Genomic DNA, 17,131 nt, shown 5'->3' on the forward strand with positions numbered 1-17,131 from the left:
CTGACCCCTCAATTAAAATATGTGCTTTATCAGTTTCTGGTTCTGCTCCTGAAGTCGATGGAAACTATACTGCAGTTTCAAGCTCCTGCAGCAGCCAATAATGACTCGGTACAGCCAAGTGTACAATGAATATTGCCTCCAGACTGGCACTGTTCCATGGTGCCAGAGAGCACTATGCACCAGGCTAGTAGAATACTGAAAAATCTCTCTAAGATAAAGGATGCTGCAACTTGCTCACTGCGTTGAAGAACATGCTAAGTGGAGCCATGATACCAGGATACTGTAAGTGAAACTTAAACACAATTGGCATTACGGCCTGCTCTCATGGAGAGATAACATGTAAAGTATTATAAACCTGAAACTCAAAACTAATAATTGCAACTCTGAATCCTTATGCATTAAGTAATACATTAGTTAATATTAAGTGCTGTACTTTTATCCTGTACTAAATACATGCCTAATAATTGTAATGTTATCTTTTCTATTTTGGATCAAGTGCAGAAGTAAATTAGACATGTTAAATTCCTGGTAAAATCATTTTCTAAACAGTTAATAACATGTCTATAAAATAAAGTGGCAATCTCAGCCAGTCTCAGTCAACTTCTATATTCTACTGTACTCTGCTGTGTAGCAAAGGTGAGGCTTGCTTGCTGATGTTGAGTCACCTATTGAACAAGTCAAAATTGCTAGAAATTGTACAATTAAAACCAAGGTGTAAAAAAAACCTTTATTCTGTAGTTCTAATCACTCCACAGGTAAAAACCAAGAGAATTTCCAACTTAGTGTTCTAATCCTGAGTGAAGCCAGTTCTCAAGGAGTGCCAGTTAACCAGGAGCATCTGACAGAGCGAATGAGTGCCAATCATTAAACAGCTTAGAATGTGTCTTCAGACAAAGCTAAGTGTCTGTTGCAATTTTTCTCTAAAGATAAATAACTTAAAAAAAAAAAAAAAGAATATATATGCTGTTCCCACCAGCTTTTAAGAAGAAGTGCCATCTTTATAGGCACCTAACCTTGTCTACCTCTGTAATCCAATGTCCTCTTTTAAAAACGGGTATTCCAAATTTTTAATTAAGTTTGTTTCTTTCAGAGTAAACATCTTATTAACCATATGAAAACTTCATCCAACTTCGTACAGAATGCCAGATCCATCTTCCTCCAGTTAAAATAAATTAATAAGAGTTTTACACCTTATTAGGCAATGACTACAGCCCATGGCCAGCAGGAAGCAGTTACAGAAAAGAAATCGTCTCCCTTCAGCACCCCTTTTAAATTAAAAGTGTAAACTCTTTAAGAGTAAAATAAAAGTAATAGATGGATCTGGAACCTGACTGGAAATCCACGTGAGTGCCAGTGGCAGCAGAATAACTGCAAAAAGCCCCTGCCCAAGATTCTGCTGTCCAGAATGAAAAGTTCTAAACTTCTAAAAACAGTCCTGGATGCTGTACTAAAGACTGATAAATAATCAATCAAAACAACAAACAGCCATCCACCTCATAGCTCCAACAATAATTATGCCAAAGCTTAGCAAGTTAAACTTTGGCAAAAGGGGGGAATGATGTGGGCTATGGGTGGAAGGCTCTTTGTCTCTTCAGAGATAACCTAAGCTGTTTGACTTGTGGGTGTGGAACGGTAAGAGGCTGCAGTCCTGCCCTTAGGGACAATGGCAATGGCTCCAGTCCCAGGAAACAGTTTAACAATGCAAGGGCTATGAATGCAAAAACCAAATATGCTAAAAGCTTATCTAGAATATCTGGAGTCCATGCTAAAAGCTTACCTAAGATGTGGAAGATATATATGCTAATTGAAGCCTATTGAGAACTGAAACAAAGGGACCATTTGGCCTTTCCTCTCTGTATAAAAGACGTTTGAAAATCTTGTTCAGGGCTCGGGATTCAAACAGAAAGCTCCCGAGTCTGGCCGGCCGTCAATAAACTATTTTTCCTTCTCAAAATCATTCCTGAGTCCTGGCCTCTCTATACTCAAATAATTAAACTTCTCTCAATTCTACAACAATACAGGTGGGGATGTGTTTAAATATGAAAAAAGAACTGTATGGATGAATAAAAGGTACAGTAAGGAGGGAGAAGGTAAGAATGAGTCATTAAATATATAAAATTACTATGAAGGACATTAATATATATATAAAAATTGTCTATATAATTAAAAGAATATGCTCAGCAGAGTTTTTAAGCAGGTTTATTAAGTTAATTAAAGTAGGTGGTAAAGTGCTTTCACTGACTGGAAGTAGGAGAAGTAAGTAAGAGATACTGCAATGGTCTAGACCAGTACTGCCCAATAGAACTTTATCCAATAGAAGAAATGTTCTGTATCTGTTCTGTCCAGTATGGTAGCTAACCACCAACTGTAGTTATTAAGCACTTGAAATGTGGCTCATGCTGAGAGAAAGACTGTTAATTTATTTAATTTTAAATAATTTAAATCTAAAAAGTCACATATGGATAGTAATTACTATACAAGACTGTGCAGGTCAGAAATGTAGACAACCGTAATAAGGAACTCAAGGAATAAAAGAATTACAGTTTTGGTTTTAATAAGACTATTGACTCTGTAGGAATTGGCTACATGATAGGACATGAGGGGAATAGTAGGAATTTCAAGATTACTTCATAGTTTGGGGTACTTCATACTTTTAGAGGGTAGAATAATGAACTACTTTAGTCAAAAAAGACTAAGACAGAAAAAGACTGAATTAAGAAGTTCAGATTGAGACTTAAGGCTTTCAAAACAAACTGCTGGGAGCGGATGTGCGTCAAGCAGTTGAGCATCCACCTCCCACATGGGAAGTCCCAGATTTGGTTCCCAGTGCCTAATAAAGAAAACAAACAAAGAGCAAAAACAATGAGCAGACAACAATAACAAAAAGTAACTGCTCTCTTTATACAATCTCCTTCTGTTCAGTAATGGTTAACACAAAGTATTAAAAAAAAACTTATTTAGTATATTTTGAGTGTAACTTAGGACATCCTGGCTAAAAAAAAATTAAAATTAAGTTGACCCTGTATGGGAAAAAAAGACAAAACATCTTTCAAGTCAAATCCAATAACCAACAGCATACCTGGAATGACTTGATCAAGATAGACAGCCAAGAGAACATAAAATATACTATTAAGTGCTAGCATGATAATAGTAATAATTAGAGGATAAGGGCCTTCAGTCAAATTAGAAAATAAAGCACCTTCATTAACATCTTCCAAATGCATGACCTGAAAAATAGAAACACCAACTTTATTATAATAATAATGATAAAAAACATGCAAATGCTAACACTACTTAAGTGTTACTTTTTTGTGTGTGGCTTATGCATCTTTTTTTTAAAAGGTAATAATAAAAATTATTAAAAAATAAAAATTTTTTAAAAAGGTACTCATTATAGTCACAGAGACAGTAACCAAACAGGGCCTTTTAACAGATGAGACAGTCTACCAAATTAGGAATATTAATATATAAGGGAAACAGCAAAGGCTTTACAAAAATAGAGGTTTTTCAAAGCAGTTCCTTTCAATCATGTTTTTAATGCTTGTTTTTTAAACTAGAATACATCCACTGCTGAAGCACTTAATTCTAACACTAAGGCTATTGAATGGAAAAATATATATGATATTAATACTAATAAATGCAAACTAAAGGGTTATTGTCCACATGGAAGTTAAACAACAATTTAAGTATTAGAGGATGAAATTGTGGTAGCAATTTCCCAAATTAATCAAAGAAGTTACTTTGATTAATTAGGCAATTACTACAAAGTATCCATAGTAAACACACATAATAGAGTATAAAGAGAAATGTACTAGGTTGAGGATTCATTCAGGACTGAGCCCTGGCACAAAGTGGCTATGTAAATTTTAATTATACAAATATGGACTTCAGTCCCCTTATCTCTGAAATGAAGATGAATTAAATGGCATTTAAAGTCCCTCTCAGTCACAACAAAAACCTATGAATCTATAATTCTACATACTTAAGTAAAAGGGGGGCCCAGTGGACTCTCAAAATGTGTACAGTAGTTCTTAGGTCTCAAGATAATTAAAATTTTTTTGACAATATTCAAAAAGAATACCTTAATTTAGTCTCACAAGTCAGAATATTTTATCCAGCCAATATAAGTAATCTCTTAGTTAGTAATTACATCTTTTCTTTGTATATTAGCCAAATTTATGCTCTAGCTTATAACACAGTTCCTTATAAGATTTTTTCCTTTAGAACCTGACTGCCCCTGAAAGGACTAAAACCAAATTCACTAGCCTAAATATTTTTCCAAATCAAAGGTATATATGTTCATGGTAGTATAAGATGTTGCATGGAACTGGAGGAAAAAGAGAATATGTAGTAAAAGCAAGATAAAGATATCACCTACCTGTGCAATACCAATCAAAAAAGTACACTGACAGAAGGGAGTTAAAAGCCACACTAATGATTTCGGAAAACTCTCCATGAGGACTATCAAAAGACCAATAAATCCAAAAGCCACAGTGACTAAAAATTCAACTATTCCCACATGTTTTGATTTTTTAAAAAGAGGTGTCAGCATTAAAGCAAAAAATACCTATAAAATATAAATATCATGGTTAATGAATTTTTCATGTACACTGGTATGAAAACAAAATTTAAAAGTTTAAGAATAAGCTGTACTCATGTAAATATTCATTAAAAATTAATTTCTCAATGCTATAGTAAGTTTTACACAAATAATGATATACATAGAAAAATTAAAACTGATAAGCATTAAAAACTATAGTTTGCCTATATGATAGCAAACATAGTCACCTCTACACTATAGTAAAATAGTCAATCATATGTTTCTTTTGTTAGATGAGCACATAGGTGAAGAGAACAGTAAATCAACAAGCTTTTAAATACAGAAGCCATCTTTTAAGCAATGTATCAGTAAGAGAGAAAACCAGTTAAAAGCCAGGCATTTATATATAGAAGTATATGAATTATTTGTAAATTATCATTTTAAATATCAGGGTATGATAGTCACAATATTTAACAACCAGTATAGCAGCACATAAGCCAATTAGAAGGGCAGCTGGACCCATTTAAAATGAAGGCTGATACATAACCTAATATACCAGATGAATATCAACACTACTGATGAGTTATATTTACAAAGCTATATCTTTAAACATCTTCAACCTAAAACAAAAATTAACTTGAAAAGGTCAGGATTTCATGAAAACAAAGGGGGAAAAGTCCAAAACTAGGCGATCTCAATTACACAATTATATAAAGATATGGCAAATTGAAAGACTTACAGATGACAATCCATACAGGAAAAAAAGTAGAAATATCACAATGCAGCTACTTTGAGGGAATAGTGAAGATGCTGTTGCAATGACTGCCATAAGAAGGGACATGAGAAAAATCAAACTTGTGTAGAGAAGAACCCAGGAAAGCCTAAAATGAGAATAAAATACATTTCCGGTCAATGTGCATAGGCTTTCAGATTTAAAAAAACATTCAGTTTTATTTTACTCATTTTGTTTTTAAAATTAAGTCAATCTATTCATTTCTGTGGATGCGTGAATAATGGAAATTAATACTCTTCATGAGTAATTAAAAATACAATATGGTTAAGTTATAGCTAAAATTATAACCAGATATAGAGATAAAATGGTAATCACCTTTCAAAGAGTCAAAGAAAGCTTTAAAAATGAGTACCAATTCATTGTTAATTTAAATTCAATACTCTTAAAAGTTCCATAACGCATATTACTGATTTTCTTAGAGCACAAAAATGTTTAAGGTGTCAACATAACAATTTTCTTCAGGGCATATGCAACAATAAAACCTCTGATAGCTACTGCAAATAAGGCTCTCTAGTCAACGTTCTAATTAATATGTTTACACAACTTAAGATCAAGAAGATCAACAATGGATACACTATATTTACCTTCTTCAACCAGAGCTCAATGGAATTGCTACAGTAACTAGTTTCATTTCATTTTTTCAAGTTAGCAGATCATGGTTTAATGTATTTATCATAAAATCAATCACTGAGTTAGGGCTAAAAATTATCTAAGTTACCAAAATGAATCCATCATTTTAAAGAGGCAAAACAAAGGCACTGAGAGGCCAATTTTCCTAAATGCATTCAATTACTATTCTGCCCCTCTACAAATACTTTAATAACTGAATACATCTTAAAAACCTATCACTTTTTAATGATAGGAGAAAGAAACACCAAAGAAAATAAATTCCAATGACCCAATTATGTATAGTGTTATAAGAAACTGTCCCATTGGATTAAATGGAATAAAATTTTGGAAAATAGACTATAACAACAACCTACAGGTATGGGGTTAACCTTTCCCACAAATTTACTTATACAGTGGGAAAAAGAAAAAAAAGGCTTAGAATTATTTATAAAATTCATGCTTCTATAATGCTATTACTAGCTATACACCCAAAAGAATTTAACGTAGGGGCTCAAACAGATATTTGCACACTGATGTTCACAGCAGCATTATTCATAATTGCCAAAAGATGGGAGCAACTGAAGTGTCCCATCAGTTGATGAATGTATAGATAAAATGTGGTATATACATACAATGGAATATTATTCAGCCTTAAAAAGGAATAAAATCTTGATACATGCGACAATATAGATGAACCTTAAAGACATGATATTGAGTAAAATAAACAAGACAGAAAAGGACAAATATTGTATGATCTCATTGTTTGGCAAGAACTATAATAAGAAAATTCATAGAGTCAGAATCTAGAATATGGGTTCCCAGGATACAGAATGGGAAGTTAAGGCTTAAAATATTTGGAATGATGTAAATGTTTTGGTAATGGATGGTGGTGATGGTAGCATAACATTGTGAATGTAAGTAACATCCCTAAATTATATATTTGGAAATAAAGGGGAAATGTTAGTTGTATATATGGTAACAGAATAAAATTTTTTAAAAATCCATAGATCTACACTATACAGTGAACCTAATACTTTAATTAATAAAATATATTATCAATTGTAAAAAATGTTCTACACCAAAGCAAGGTATTGGTAGTGGGCTGTTATATGGTAATCCTATATTTTGTACATGATTGTTCTGTAAACCCATGACTTCTCTAATAAAGGGAAACAAAACAGTCAAAGAAATATATGCCTCTATAAAATTATCTGTATAAAAATGCTGATACACTAAAACTCACTTGTGAAAATGATGTTTTTCATTTGCTTCTCTATAAATTATGTGTATCATCTTCATTAGTTCACCCAAATAACTAAAACTTTCTAAGGGAAAAGGCTCCATATACTACATACAGTGAATTCAATTAATATTTAAATATCATGTATAATATATGCTATGATACTATAGGAAGACTGTAGCAGCAATTAATTGCTAACTTTCTTTTATACATATAAGATGACATACACAGAGAAATACATGGAGCAGGCCTTACCGATTCAAACAAAATGTGAAAAAGAATTTAAACATGTATTGCCAACATAAGCTTTCCAAATTCCACTTCTCTTATGTTAAAACAAGCCAATTAATTTCGGAAGCTTGTTGATTAGTCTCAAATTCCAAGGCAAAGACAATAATTGTAAAAAAAGTTAGGATCAACACCACATCAAGTCAGGTGAATAACAAAATTAGAATTCTTAAGATTTGTATGCTATTTAACACAACTGTTAATTCCACTAAATAATAAACTTGTAATAACATACCAAAAGGCAGTGTCATGAAGTCCCATGATCTTTAAAAATTCCTTTAACCTTTTCTCTTTTTCTGCTACAATATGAATTGCCAAAAAGTATCCAAAAGGTGAAAATGCTATAACAAGGTATATTAAAATTACTCCTCGAGGAAAGGTATCTATTTCTAAAACTGCAGTTTCTCCCATAATAACAGCTTTAGTTGACTCCAGCTCCTTCCAAAGAGAAACATTGGTCTTCAACTATAATGGAAAATGTAAATGTATTCAATTAATTTAGTCCTGATAGTAGCCCCTAATAAAATGTGACAATTACACCACAAAATTTAGTTAATAACCTAGAACAAATAAAATCCTCAAAAAAGCTACACATCTAAAATAAACTGACTTCAATATCATGTTACAGAATACTGCTTGTAATTCATCTTGTAAACCACCCTAAAATTTAAAGTTTGAAGATGGGAATCGTACAAATTTTTATTAATTTGTCAAAGAAAATAAAATTGCAAAGTTCTCTTTAGCAAACAATTATATGAACCTTAAAAAATACATAACCCTACAAAATTGAGGAATTAAGGAAAGATTATTATTGCCATAAAGACATTACTTTGTTTTTAAAAAGTTCTTTTAAATAGTATGCTCTTCTATTATTTAAAAATAAATACATTAACATGTACAGATAAAGTAATAGAATTATTTTATGTCACTAGACACTTCTATCTAAAATACAGCTGAATGACAATCATAAGACCTGGTCTTCACCAAATGCAATGAATGTCTCATGATGATGGAGGAGAATGTTGCTATGGGGGAAGTAGTGGGGTGAGGGGGGTGGGGGGTATATGGGGACCTCATATTTTTTTAATGTAATATTAAATTTTTTTAATATTAAATGAATAAAGACAAAAAAAAATTTTTTTAAATAAAAAATAAATAAATAAGACCTGGTCTACTTATTCATCCAGATGGCGAATGGCTAAAGTCTTTGGGCAAAACACAAGTAATTGCTATAATACCACTGGTGTGATAAATCCCGTATTTCATTGTTTTTATGCTAAACTCCTGTATTACTAAATTTGTGTAATATTACGTATCTATAGTTTACTTTTGGTTTGAGTTTATAAGGCAAATCTACACACATTATCTCATTTAGTTTTACAACTCTGTCAAAGTATTATAATTGTTATCATTTTATTCTATAGCAGTTAAATAAGCTCTCTAAATTCATTCAACTAGTAAACAACAGAGATGGGATCCTTGTTCAGATCTTGATTCCAGTTATATTCATGAATAATCTTACCATATAGTTTAGTAAAGAAGGATTGCTTAAATGTATAATCTAAATTATAATATTCTGTAATACAGTAAATTTCAATTAGAAAAAGAAAAATTTTTTAAAGCAACGGATTTATATGAAAAATGGAAGACTGGACTATCATTAATTTGAATAATTTGAATTCACAGGGAACTTCATCTTACTGCTATGTAAACCAGCTTATAAAATTAAGATTTTTAAAAATAAATATCATGGCTATTTTTCTGCTAAAATATATAAAGGTAGATCAAATCTAAGCATGTCTTTGAAATTTAACTGTACCATTTGTACACAATCCGTTTTTGTTTTGTTTTTTAAATTTATTTCTCTCCCCTTTCCCCCCAGGTGTCTGCTCTTCTGTGTCCATTTGCTGTGTGATCTTCTGTGACCACTTCTATCCTTATCAGCAGTACCGGGAATCTGTGTTTCCCTTTGTTGCGTCATCTTGTTGTATCAGCTCTCCGTGTGTGTGGCGCCATTTCTGGGCAGGCTGCACTTTCTTTCGTTCTGGGTGGCTCTCCTTATGGGGCACACTCCTTGCGCGTGGGGCTCCCCTACGCGGGGGAACACCCCTGGGAGGCAGGGCACTCCTTGCATGCATCAGCACTATGCATGGACCAGCTCCACACGGGTCAAGGAGGCCCAGGGTTTGAACCGTGGCGCTCCCATGTGGTAGGCGGACGCCCTATCCGTTGGGCCAAGTCCACTTCCCTGTACACAATCCTAATAGCAGAAAAGTATAGTATTTTTTTTCAATTTTTTATTTATTTCTTTCCCCTCCCCTCCTCATTGTCTGCTCTCTGTATCCATTTGCTGTGTGTTCTTCTGTGTCCATTTATATTCTCATCAGGTGGCACTGGGGATCTGTATCTCTTTTTGTGGCATCATTTTGCTGCATCAGCTCTCCATGTGTGTGGCAGCACTCCTAAGCAGGCTACGGTTTCCCGCAGGGCAGGCTCTCCTTGTACAAGGGCCACTCCTCACACAGGGGGAGGGAAGGGGGTACCCTTATGTGGGGGCATCCCTGCGTGGGCTGGCATTCCTTGTGGGCCAGCTCACCACATGAGCCAGGAGACCCTGGGTATTGAACCCTTGGACCTCCTATACGGTAGGCGCTCTATCTGTTGCGCCACATCCACTTCCCATTAAAAGCACAGATTTGGGAATGAAATAGCCAGAGTGGGAATTCCTGTTTTGTCAAATTAATTAAGTTTTGGCAAGTCACTTAACCTCCCTGTTTCAGTTTGAAATATAAAATGGAGATAACAACAGTCCCTATCTCGAATTAAGGAATAAATGGGCTGATATTTGCACCTAACTTAGGAACAGGATTTTAGCAAATAAGTGCTGAGTGTTAAATAAAAAATAAATCTACTACTATGATTAAGGTAATAAAGATATTGACATTTTTTAACTAAGTAATTTGGATTCAAGGGGAACTGTCTGAAAATACAGATTTTTAATAAATATTTCCTATGGTCAACACATATATAATAGCACAGATATACAGAATGCTGAATATATGCTTAGAAACCATCGAATAAAAGTGGGCTTCAAAAGACGCTTAAATCATAAAACATAATTTTTTCCCTTATCTTTTGTCTTAAAGGAGTTGTATTGCTATGTGTTTTGTATGTCTGACAGCAGGCAAACCAAATCCTATTGTGAAGAATTAAGATATAATTATTAAAATATGGTGTGACTTTTATTTTTCTTCCTTTACCATATTTACCTGAATAATGGCAGCATCTATGGATGCTTGTAAAGATGTGAATCCTGAAGACCAGTACTGAGCAGCCTCACATGATTTGGAACAGCCAGCTATGAGGAGAAAAATATAAGATATAAGATTTTGCACAACATGCATATACTTTTTTAAAAACATAATATGAAGGGTTACCAAAGAAATATAATTTATCAATCTCTATAAGATCAAGGAAATAAGCTATTGCCCTTCTATGGCAAACAATTTCTACATTCCTGGTTATTTTTTTGAGATTTTGAAATAAAAAGTTTAGAGATGTTAAGATATAGAAAGGCATAGGTAAATGAATAAAAAACATACACCAATACTCAGGTTTAGCCATAAACATATTTACTATAAGTCATTTAAAATAATTCAATTTTCTATTTAAAGCTTTTTCATACTACAGTGACTTATCAGCTTCATAGCACTTCCATATGCAAGGACAAGTCTAGCTTAAGAGAAAAGAAAAAAAATTTCATAAGGGCTTTTTGGAATCAAGTCACAAATTTAGTGTGCAGCATGATGACTTTAACATTGTTCAATAAATGTTTGCGTCTGATGATTATCTCTCTTTATAGGATTAAGCACTGAAGGCTGCTTTCCACATTTCAAACACAAAATAAATGAGATTGAGTGATGGAATATATTCAATTCTAAAGACACATCTATGATAAAATCTGTACCATATCACATATAAAAACAATTATATGGAGGGAAAAAATGTATATTTAGAAAGTCATATAAATCAAGTTACAATTTTGCTTTATGTTATTGTAATCAATATATAGTATATATAAATATATTTAAAATTAAAAGTGGATGTTATATATTTTATATTATGTACATATATATAAGTAAATAGAAATTTGTATATAAATATATTTTTGTGATTCACTAAGTAAGCTTTCCTAATTGATCAAATAAGTATAGTTGAAATTGCCAATGTGAGACCCCATCATATTTTGCACATGAACTAAGAGCAGTAAAGGTATGCATATAATTGATTTTCAAAGATTAAGTAAGGCTGTTTACCTCTTGAATCCATATAAGTAGAAGACACTGGAATCATGTCAGGAAAAAAACGGAGTTCATAGGACATAACGTTTTTGAAAACCACACCTACAAAGTTTTTGGACTTAGAATGACTAGATGCTATCAATTCTTTTTCATTTGTATATTCTTCAGTAATTATGGCTGTAAAAATATAATTATATAGTTACTTACAAATTAAAATAGTTTAATACAGTAGATCAAATGTATAATTATTTTGATGAATGTCATATTTTAAGTACATTTGTTTTCTTCTCTAAGTTCTTAAAAAATTAAGCTTTCTAAAACAATAACAATAAAAATGAAAAAGTTGTACAATTTCACATACTCTACTCAGCTGTCACTTATGTGACATGTGTCAGTGTAATACACAAGTTATGAATATGATAAAGTACAGTATAAAACAAACTGCAGAGGGAAGCAGATGTGGTTCAAGCAGCTAGGCTCCTGCCTACACATGGGAGGTCCCAGGTTCAGTTCCCGGTGCCTCCTAAAGAAGATGAGCAAGACAGCAAGCTGATATGACAGGCTGGAGCGGTGAGATGACACAAGATGATGCAGTGAGATGATACAACCAAGAGACAAAGCGAGGAAACACAATGAGAGACACAACAAAACAGGGAGCGGAGGTGGCTCAAAGAATCAGGTGCCTCCCAGTGCCTCCTAAAAAGAAGACAAGCAGATAGGGAGCTCAAACAATGAAGGGGAGGAGAAATAAATAAAAATAAATAAATCTTAAAAAAAAAAAAAAACATGTAGAACTCATACTTCATCAAGAGATTGCTATTTCTCAAAAACCTCAATGAACTGTACTAAACTTTAATAGTAAATAGTTTCAACATTACTCCACTATTCTCTCTTTAAAACCCACTGACTAGCAGACTTACTTTCAAGTATACATTTAAATTTAAACTAAGATTTCAGGCTGCAATGAAATTATAAAAATGGCAAGCAATGCAGTTCACTTATTTATCTCAAAGTAAAACTGTACAAATAACTCCCTGATAAATGAATAGCTGTTTTATTTTTAATTATTTCTTCTTACAAGGAAAATTACATGATTCTTTTCACAAACTAAGTATGCATTTAAAAGTAACTATGATGAACTCTCTGTATAAAAATTGCCATTTAAAACCAATATTGATTGCTCCTTTCTTAGCAAATATATGGAGAAAATAATACTGTAATCATCATTCAACTCCCTTTCACACCAGCTAATACCAGTTTTTTAATATTTTCTTGCAGTTTTGTTTACAAGCAATTAATCTTCACTACAGAAACTTCAGAACATGTGGTGAAATGGAAAGAAGATAGGATTGCTACTTAATTTCATCATTCTTTAGCTATGTGAACCCAGGTAAACCATTTAACCTCTCTGAACCTTACTGTCCTCATCCATAATACCTAGCTAATCACACTGGGCTTATGCAAAGATCAAATGTAGTTAAAAACAAGAAAATGTTTATTAAATTATAAAATATTGTCTAAATGTTAATTAATATGATTTTCTAGACCTTTAAGGTGAATGTGGAACTCCAAGACCAACCTTAATAAGTTCAACATCTTAGCAGTCATCTTGAAATGTACGTGTATATAGTCCATTTTTTTTGATAGTTCTGTTGTTAGAAAAGCAGAACTTAAAAAAAATCTACATATTTTTCTACCATGTTGGATTAATTGATGTATATCATTTCTTCCTACTCAGAATTACCAATGAATTACATTCTCAACACTTCTGATCAGTTTTTTGATGTGACACATTAAATTCTATGGCCATCCATGCTACTTGTGCTTAACATGATATGCCAATAAAGGTATTATGTACCAATAAAATATGTGTTTGATAAAAATATCAAATAGCAATAAGCCAAGCAAGAAACCAAAGGGGAAAAATTATCAGGACCCTGACGGGATATTTAGCTTCTTCCATTCAGTGATGTACTATTCGATAATGTGATAATGTATACTAGAAGTTAATTAGAACTACAGTGTATGACAGAAAACAATATGCTAATCGTTATTTCCTAAAATTCAACATTTTTCCTTAGACCCATAGAGCAGAAATTTCTTAACTTTTTCAGTTCTTGCCTTATGTTCTCTTACATACATGTTAGGTTCACTAGTACTTCACTCTACACTGTTTTCTAGTCCAGTGCTTTGAAAGAAGTACAGACATTGAGACACTTAGTACTTAAGTCACAATTATAGTCTCCAGAGCTAAGCACTTCCTCAGCTTATACCATATACTTCCATAAACTCGCAGAGCAGTCTTAAAAGAAGTAATCTTTATAACTTTTAATATTTATTTGTAGCTTCTTAATTATGTAAGAGCCAGAATCAAAATGAAATATTTCAAAATCTTTTATCCTGTAAAAGTGTACCTGAACTATTCTATATAAATGAACTATAATTTTAAAATATTAAAATACATAAAACATACTTCCTATTACCATGAAGATAAATTGATTGATCTTTCATGAGAAACAGAAAGCAGCAGAATTAAATGATTTTAATATGTTTACAAAACTATACATCAGTGAAAGTATATATTTATTAACTGTTAAGAATGTTATTTACTCAGTTAAACAAGTAGATAAATATTGAAGAAGTTTCATGTTATAAATAAGATAACATACATAAGTTCACAATACCATCAGGAAGATAATCAGTAGACACTCTTTCCATGATGTTTCTTGTAATATTAGTCACTGGAGTATAACCAAGAATTAGGTCAGAGAGAACAGATTTGTCCATAGGGTTAAGTTCTATATCAGGAACTTCTTCATATTTCTTATTTGGATGCATCATGCTAATTAATATTAACCAAAATAAAAAAAATAGTGGAAAAAGGATTTCCTATAATAAAGGAAAGAAGTAGAGTGAATAGAAGGTATAAAAACGCCAGCAAAAATCATGATTTCTAGGCAAATAATATAACTAACACTAAGAAAAAGAACATACGGAATTTTTATCTTCTTTCCTAAGTACAAAAAGACCTTAGTAAAAGCAATTTCATCCAAAAAGAAATACTGTATTGAACATCTCATTTAACCAACTGGGCATAATAGGTAATTTTTCCTTTACATTCAGTACTAATGAAATATTTTAGAAGTCAAATCACAAAAATTAAAGGATAAAAAAGCTTTTATTTAAATATCTTAGATTACTGATATAAAATAATAAATTTATTCATATATAATTTTATTTAAAGTAAATTACAAGTCACCATGAAATGTCTTTCTTCCACTCTGAATCAGAACTCATACTTTACCTACACTGAACTTATCTTACTAAAACTATACTCAGTTAAATTCTATGGTCAGCTTTATTGGGGATGAATTAGAATTATTTCATTTTGTTTTTGCCTTCTTTTGCCTCTTTTATCTTTAAAAGTAATTATACTTGCAGGTACAAATACATGATGTAATTTTAGTAATCTTAGGCCATTCAATCCAGAGTCCATAAAATGGGAGGGCAGGGGGGAATAAAACTATGGAATAATATTCCACAAAATTAACTGTGGAATATTAGTCCATGAAACACTAACTTGGGAAATGCATGCCTAATGACTTTTGTTTTGTTTTGTTTTTTTACATTAAGTTCTGATGTTAGAAATTAACTCACTTCAGGAATCACTACTAAAATTTTTAACACTTAGAAAGCATTAGGTAATTCAGGTATTTTTCTTGGGCTAATACAATAAAATTTTACTTTACAAGTAAATGAAAGAGAGAGAAGGAAAAAAAATAGTATAGTGAAAATGTACCCAGAAAAATAAATTATTTCTTAAAGACAGAACACATCAAAGCAAGTAAACTGTAACAAGACAAGAGAATCATTTGACTTACTTGAACACTACTTTTTTTTGTCCTACATTTAATTAGATAATTCTTCAGAAGAAGTGTTCTGGTCTGTCTCCAAACTCCTACCTCCCTAATTGCAGTGGCCATGTTTTCTGGATCAACCTATTTTAAAAAAATTACTGGAACCACATGGTAAAGCACATGCCATTTTTAAGGACAAAAAAAGACAGAGGTTTCAGAATTCCAGTTAAGATCGAGTTAAGAACACTCTAAGTTGTCTCTCCTACCTGTACAGAATGCATGGAACAGCAATTTGAGAACTCTGAAAATAAATAACAGCAAGCTAAATAGTTGGAAAAGACCGGAATTCAAAATATACCGAACCAGCAGTGAGTTTACTATTTTTTTCTCCTCAATGTCCCCCAGACTGAACTCAGTGCACTAAATGCTAGGGCTATTAAAGAGCTATAAAAGAAATGATCTAATTCTGGCTTGAGAGCTCTTAATACTCAGGGAGAATACAGAAATATCCCCCCCCTTTTTTTTCTTTTCTACATTCTCCTGTGCCCCAGCCCCCAAGCAATCCCATGGTGACAGTGTCAAACTACAGAAATGAAAGCTCCTTTTTAAGCAAAAACTCTGAACACAGTCAACCAACTGCATCTAAAAAAGATGCTCCACCTCTATTAATAATAAAAGAAATATATATTCAAACAATGAGATATGGTTTTGCTTATCAGACGGTCAAGTAATTAAAAGATTGACAGGCTAATAGAATATGTGTAGGAAAAAGGCAGACTTACTGTGGTAATATTGTAAAGTTGACACAGCTTTTATGTAGGACAATCTAAGACCATTTAATAGAATTTTTTATTTATATCTAACAGAAATTCTAGGTCAAAGATGTAAAGCTTTATGACTGAAAAACTTAAATGCAAGCACTGAATTAAATTAATAACAATCCAAGTATCCACTAGTAAAGATGCATATAAAATATGAAACAGTACATAATGTAAATAACGTACATTAATAGAACGACAGCTACTGATATAGAAAGAAGCACCTGGTTTCTTACTTATAAAGCAGGTAGTGTTTAATATGATCCTGTCTCTACTTTTTTTTTAAGGTTTGTAAATATAGACAAAATTTTCAGGAAGAAAAGCTAGATACTCAACTGTTGTTATCTATAGACATTTTCATTTTCTTCTTTATTAGCTTCTGTATAGCTTATAAATTTTAATTAAGTAAAATATTACCATTTTTAAAAGTAAAGAAACAGAAAAAACATGTAGATAAACGGAATGTACTATAATTGTAAGATGTAAAAATAAATCATGGTATATTCATATAAATGAATAATGTGTAGTCATTAAAAATCACTTGATCAGTTTGAAAAATTTATAATACATCAAGTGGGGGAGAGGAAGTTAAAAACTGTATGTTCTTAATCAGTGCATTGGTCACAAGTTCAGATTTCCTATTCTAGGGTGAATTTACCCTTTGCTGGCCCTGGGAGCCCTCTTC

The 17,131-nt window shown here is 32.2% G+C and overlaps 1 protein-coding gene across 8 annotated transcripts in view; it reads right to left on the reverse strand.

The window, feature by feature from the left end:
• ABCA5 (ATP binding cassette subfamily A member 5) overlaps window positions 1–17,131 on the reverse strand; it is a 95,247-nt gene that overhangs the window by 56,723 nt on the left and 21,393 nt on the right. The window contains exons 3-11 of one of the 8 annotated variants that reach the window (XM_058284632.2): window positions 15,895–15,929; window positions 15,653–15,769; window positions 14,441–14,660; window positions 11,787–11,948; window positions 10,740–10,828; window positions 7,706–7,935; window positions 5,280–5,421; window positions 4,379–4,567; window positions 3,080–3,227 (exon numbers count right to left, since the gene is read on the reverse strand). In XM_058284632.2, coding sequence (XP_058140615.1) covers window positions 3,080–3,227; window positions 4,379–4,567; window positions 5,280–5,421; window positions 7,706–7,935; window positions 10,740–10,828; window positions 11,787–11,948; window positions 14,441–14,660; window positions 15,653–15,769; window positions 15,895–15,909 — 1,312 coding nt within the window. In that variant the 5' untranslated portion in view covers window positions 15,910–15,929. Of the gene's footprint in view, window positions 1–3,079; window positions 3,228–4,378; window positions 4,568–5,279; window positions 5,422–7,705; window positions 7,936–10,739; window positions 10,829–11,786; window positions 11,949–14,440; window positions 14,661–15,652; window positions 15,787–15,894; window positions 15,930–17,131 lie in introns of all 8 variants that reach the window. The other 7 variants (XM_058284633.1, XM_058284637.2, XM_071210785.1 and 4 more) reach the window with 7 other exon arrangements.

This window comes from Dasypus novemcinctus, chromosome 21 (genome assembly GCF_030445035.2).
Source record: "Dasypus novemcinctus isolate mDasNov1 chromosome 21, mDasNov1.1.hap2, whole genome shotgun sequence".
NCBI classification, from domain to species: Eukaryota; Metazoa; Chordata; class Mammalia; order Cingulata; family Dasypodidae; genus Dasypus; species Dasypus novemcinctus.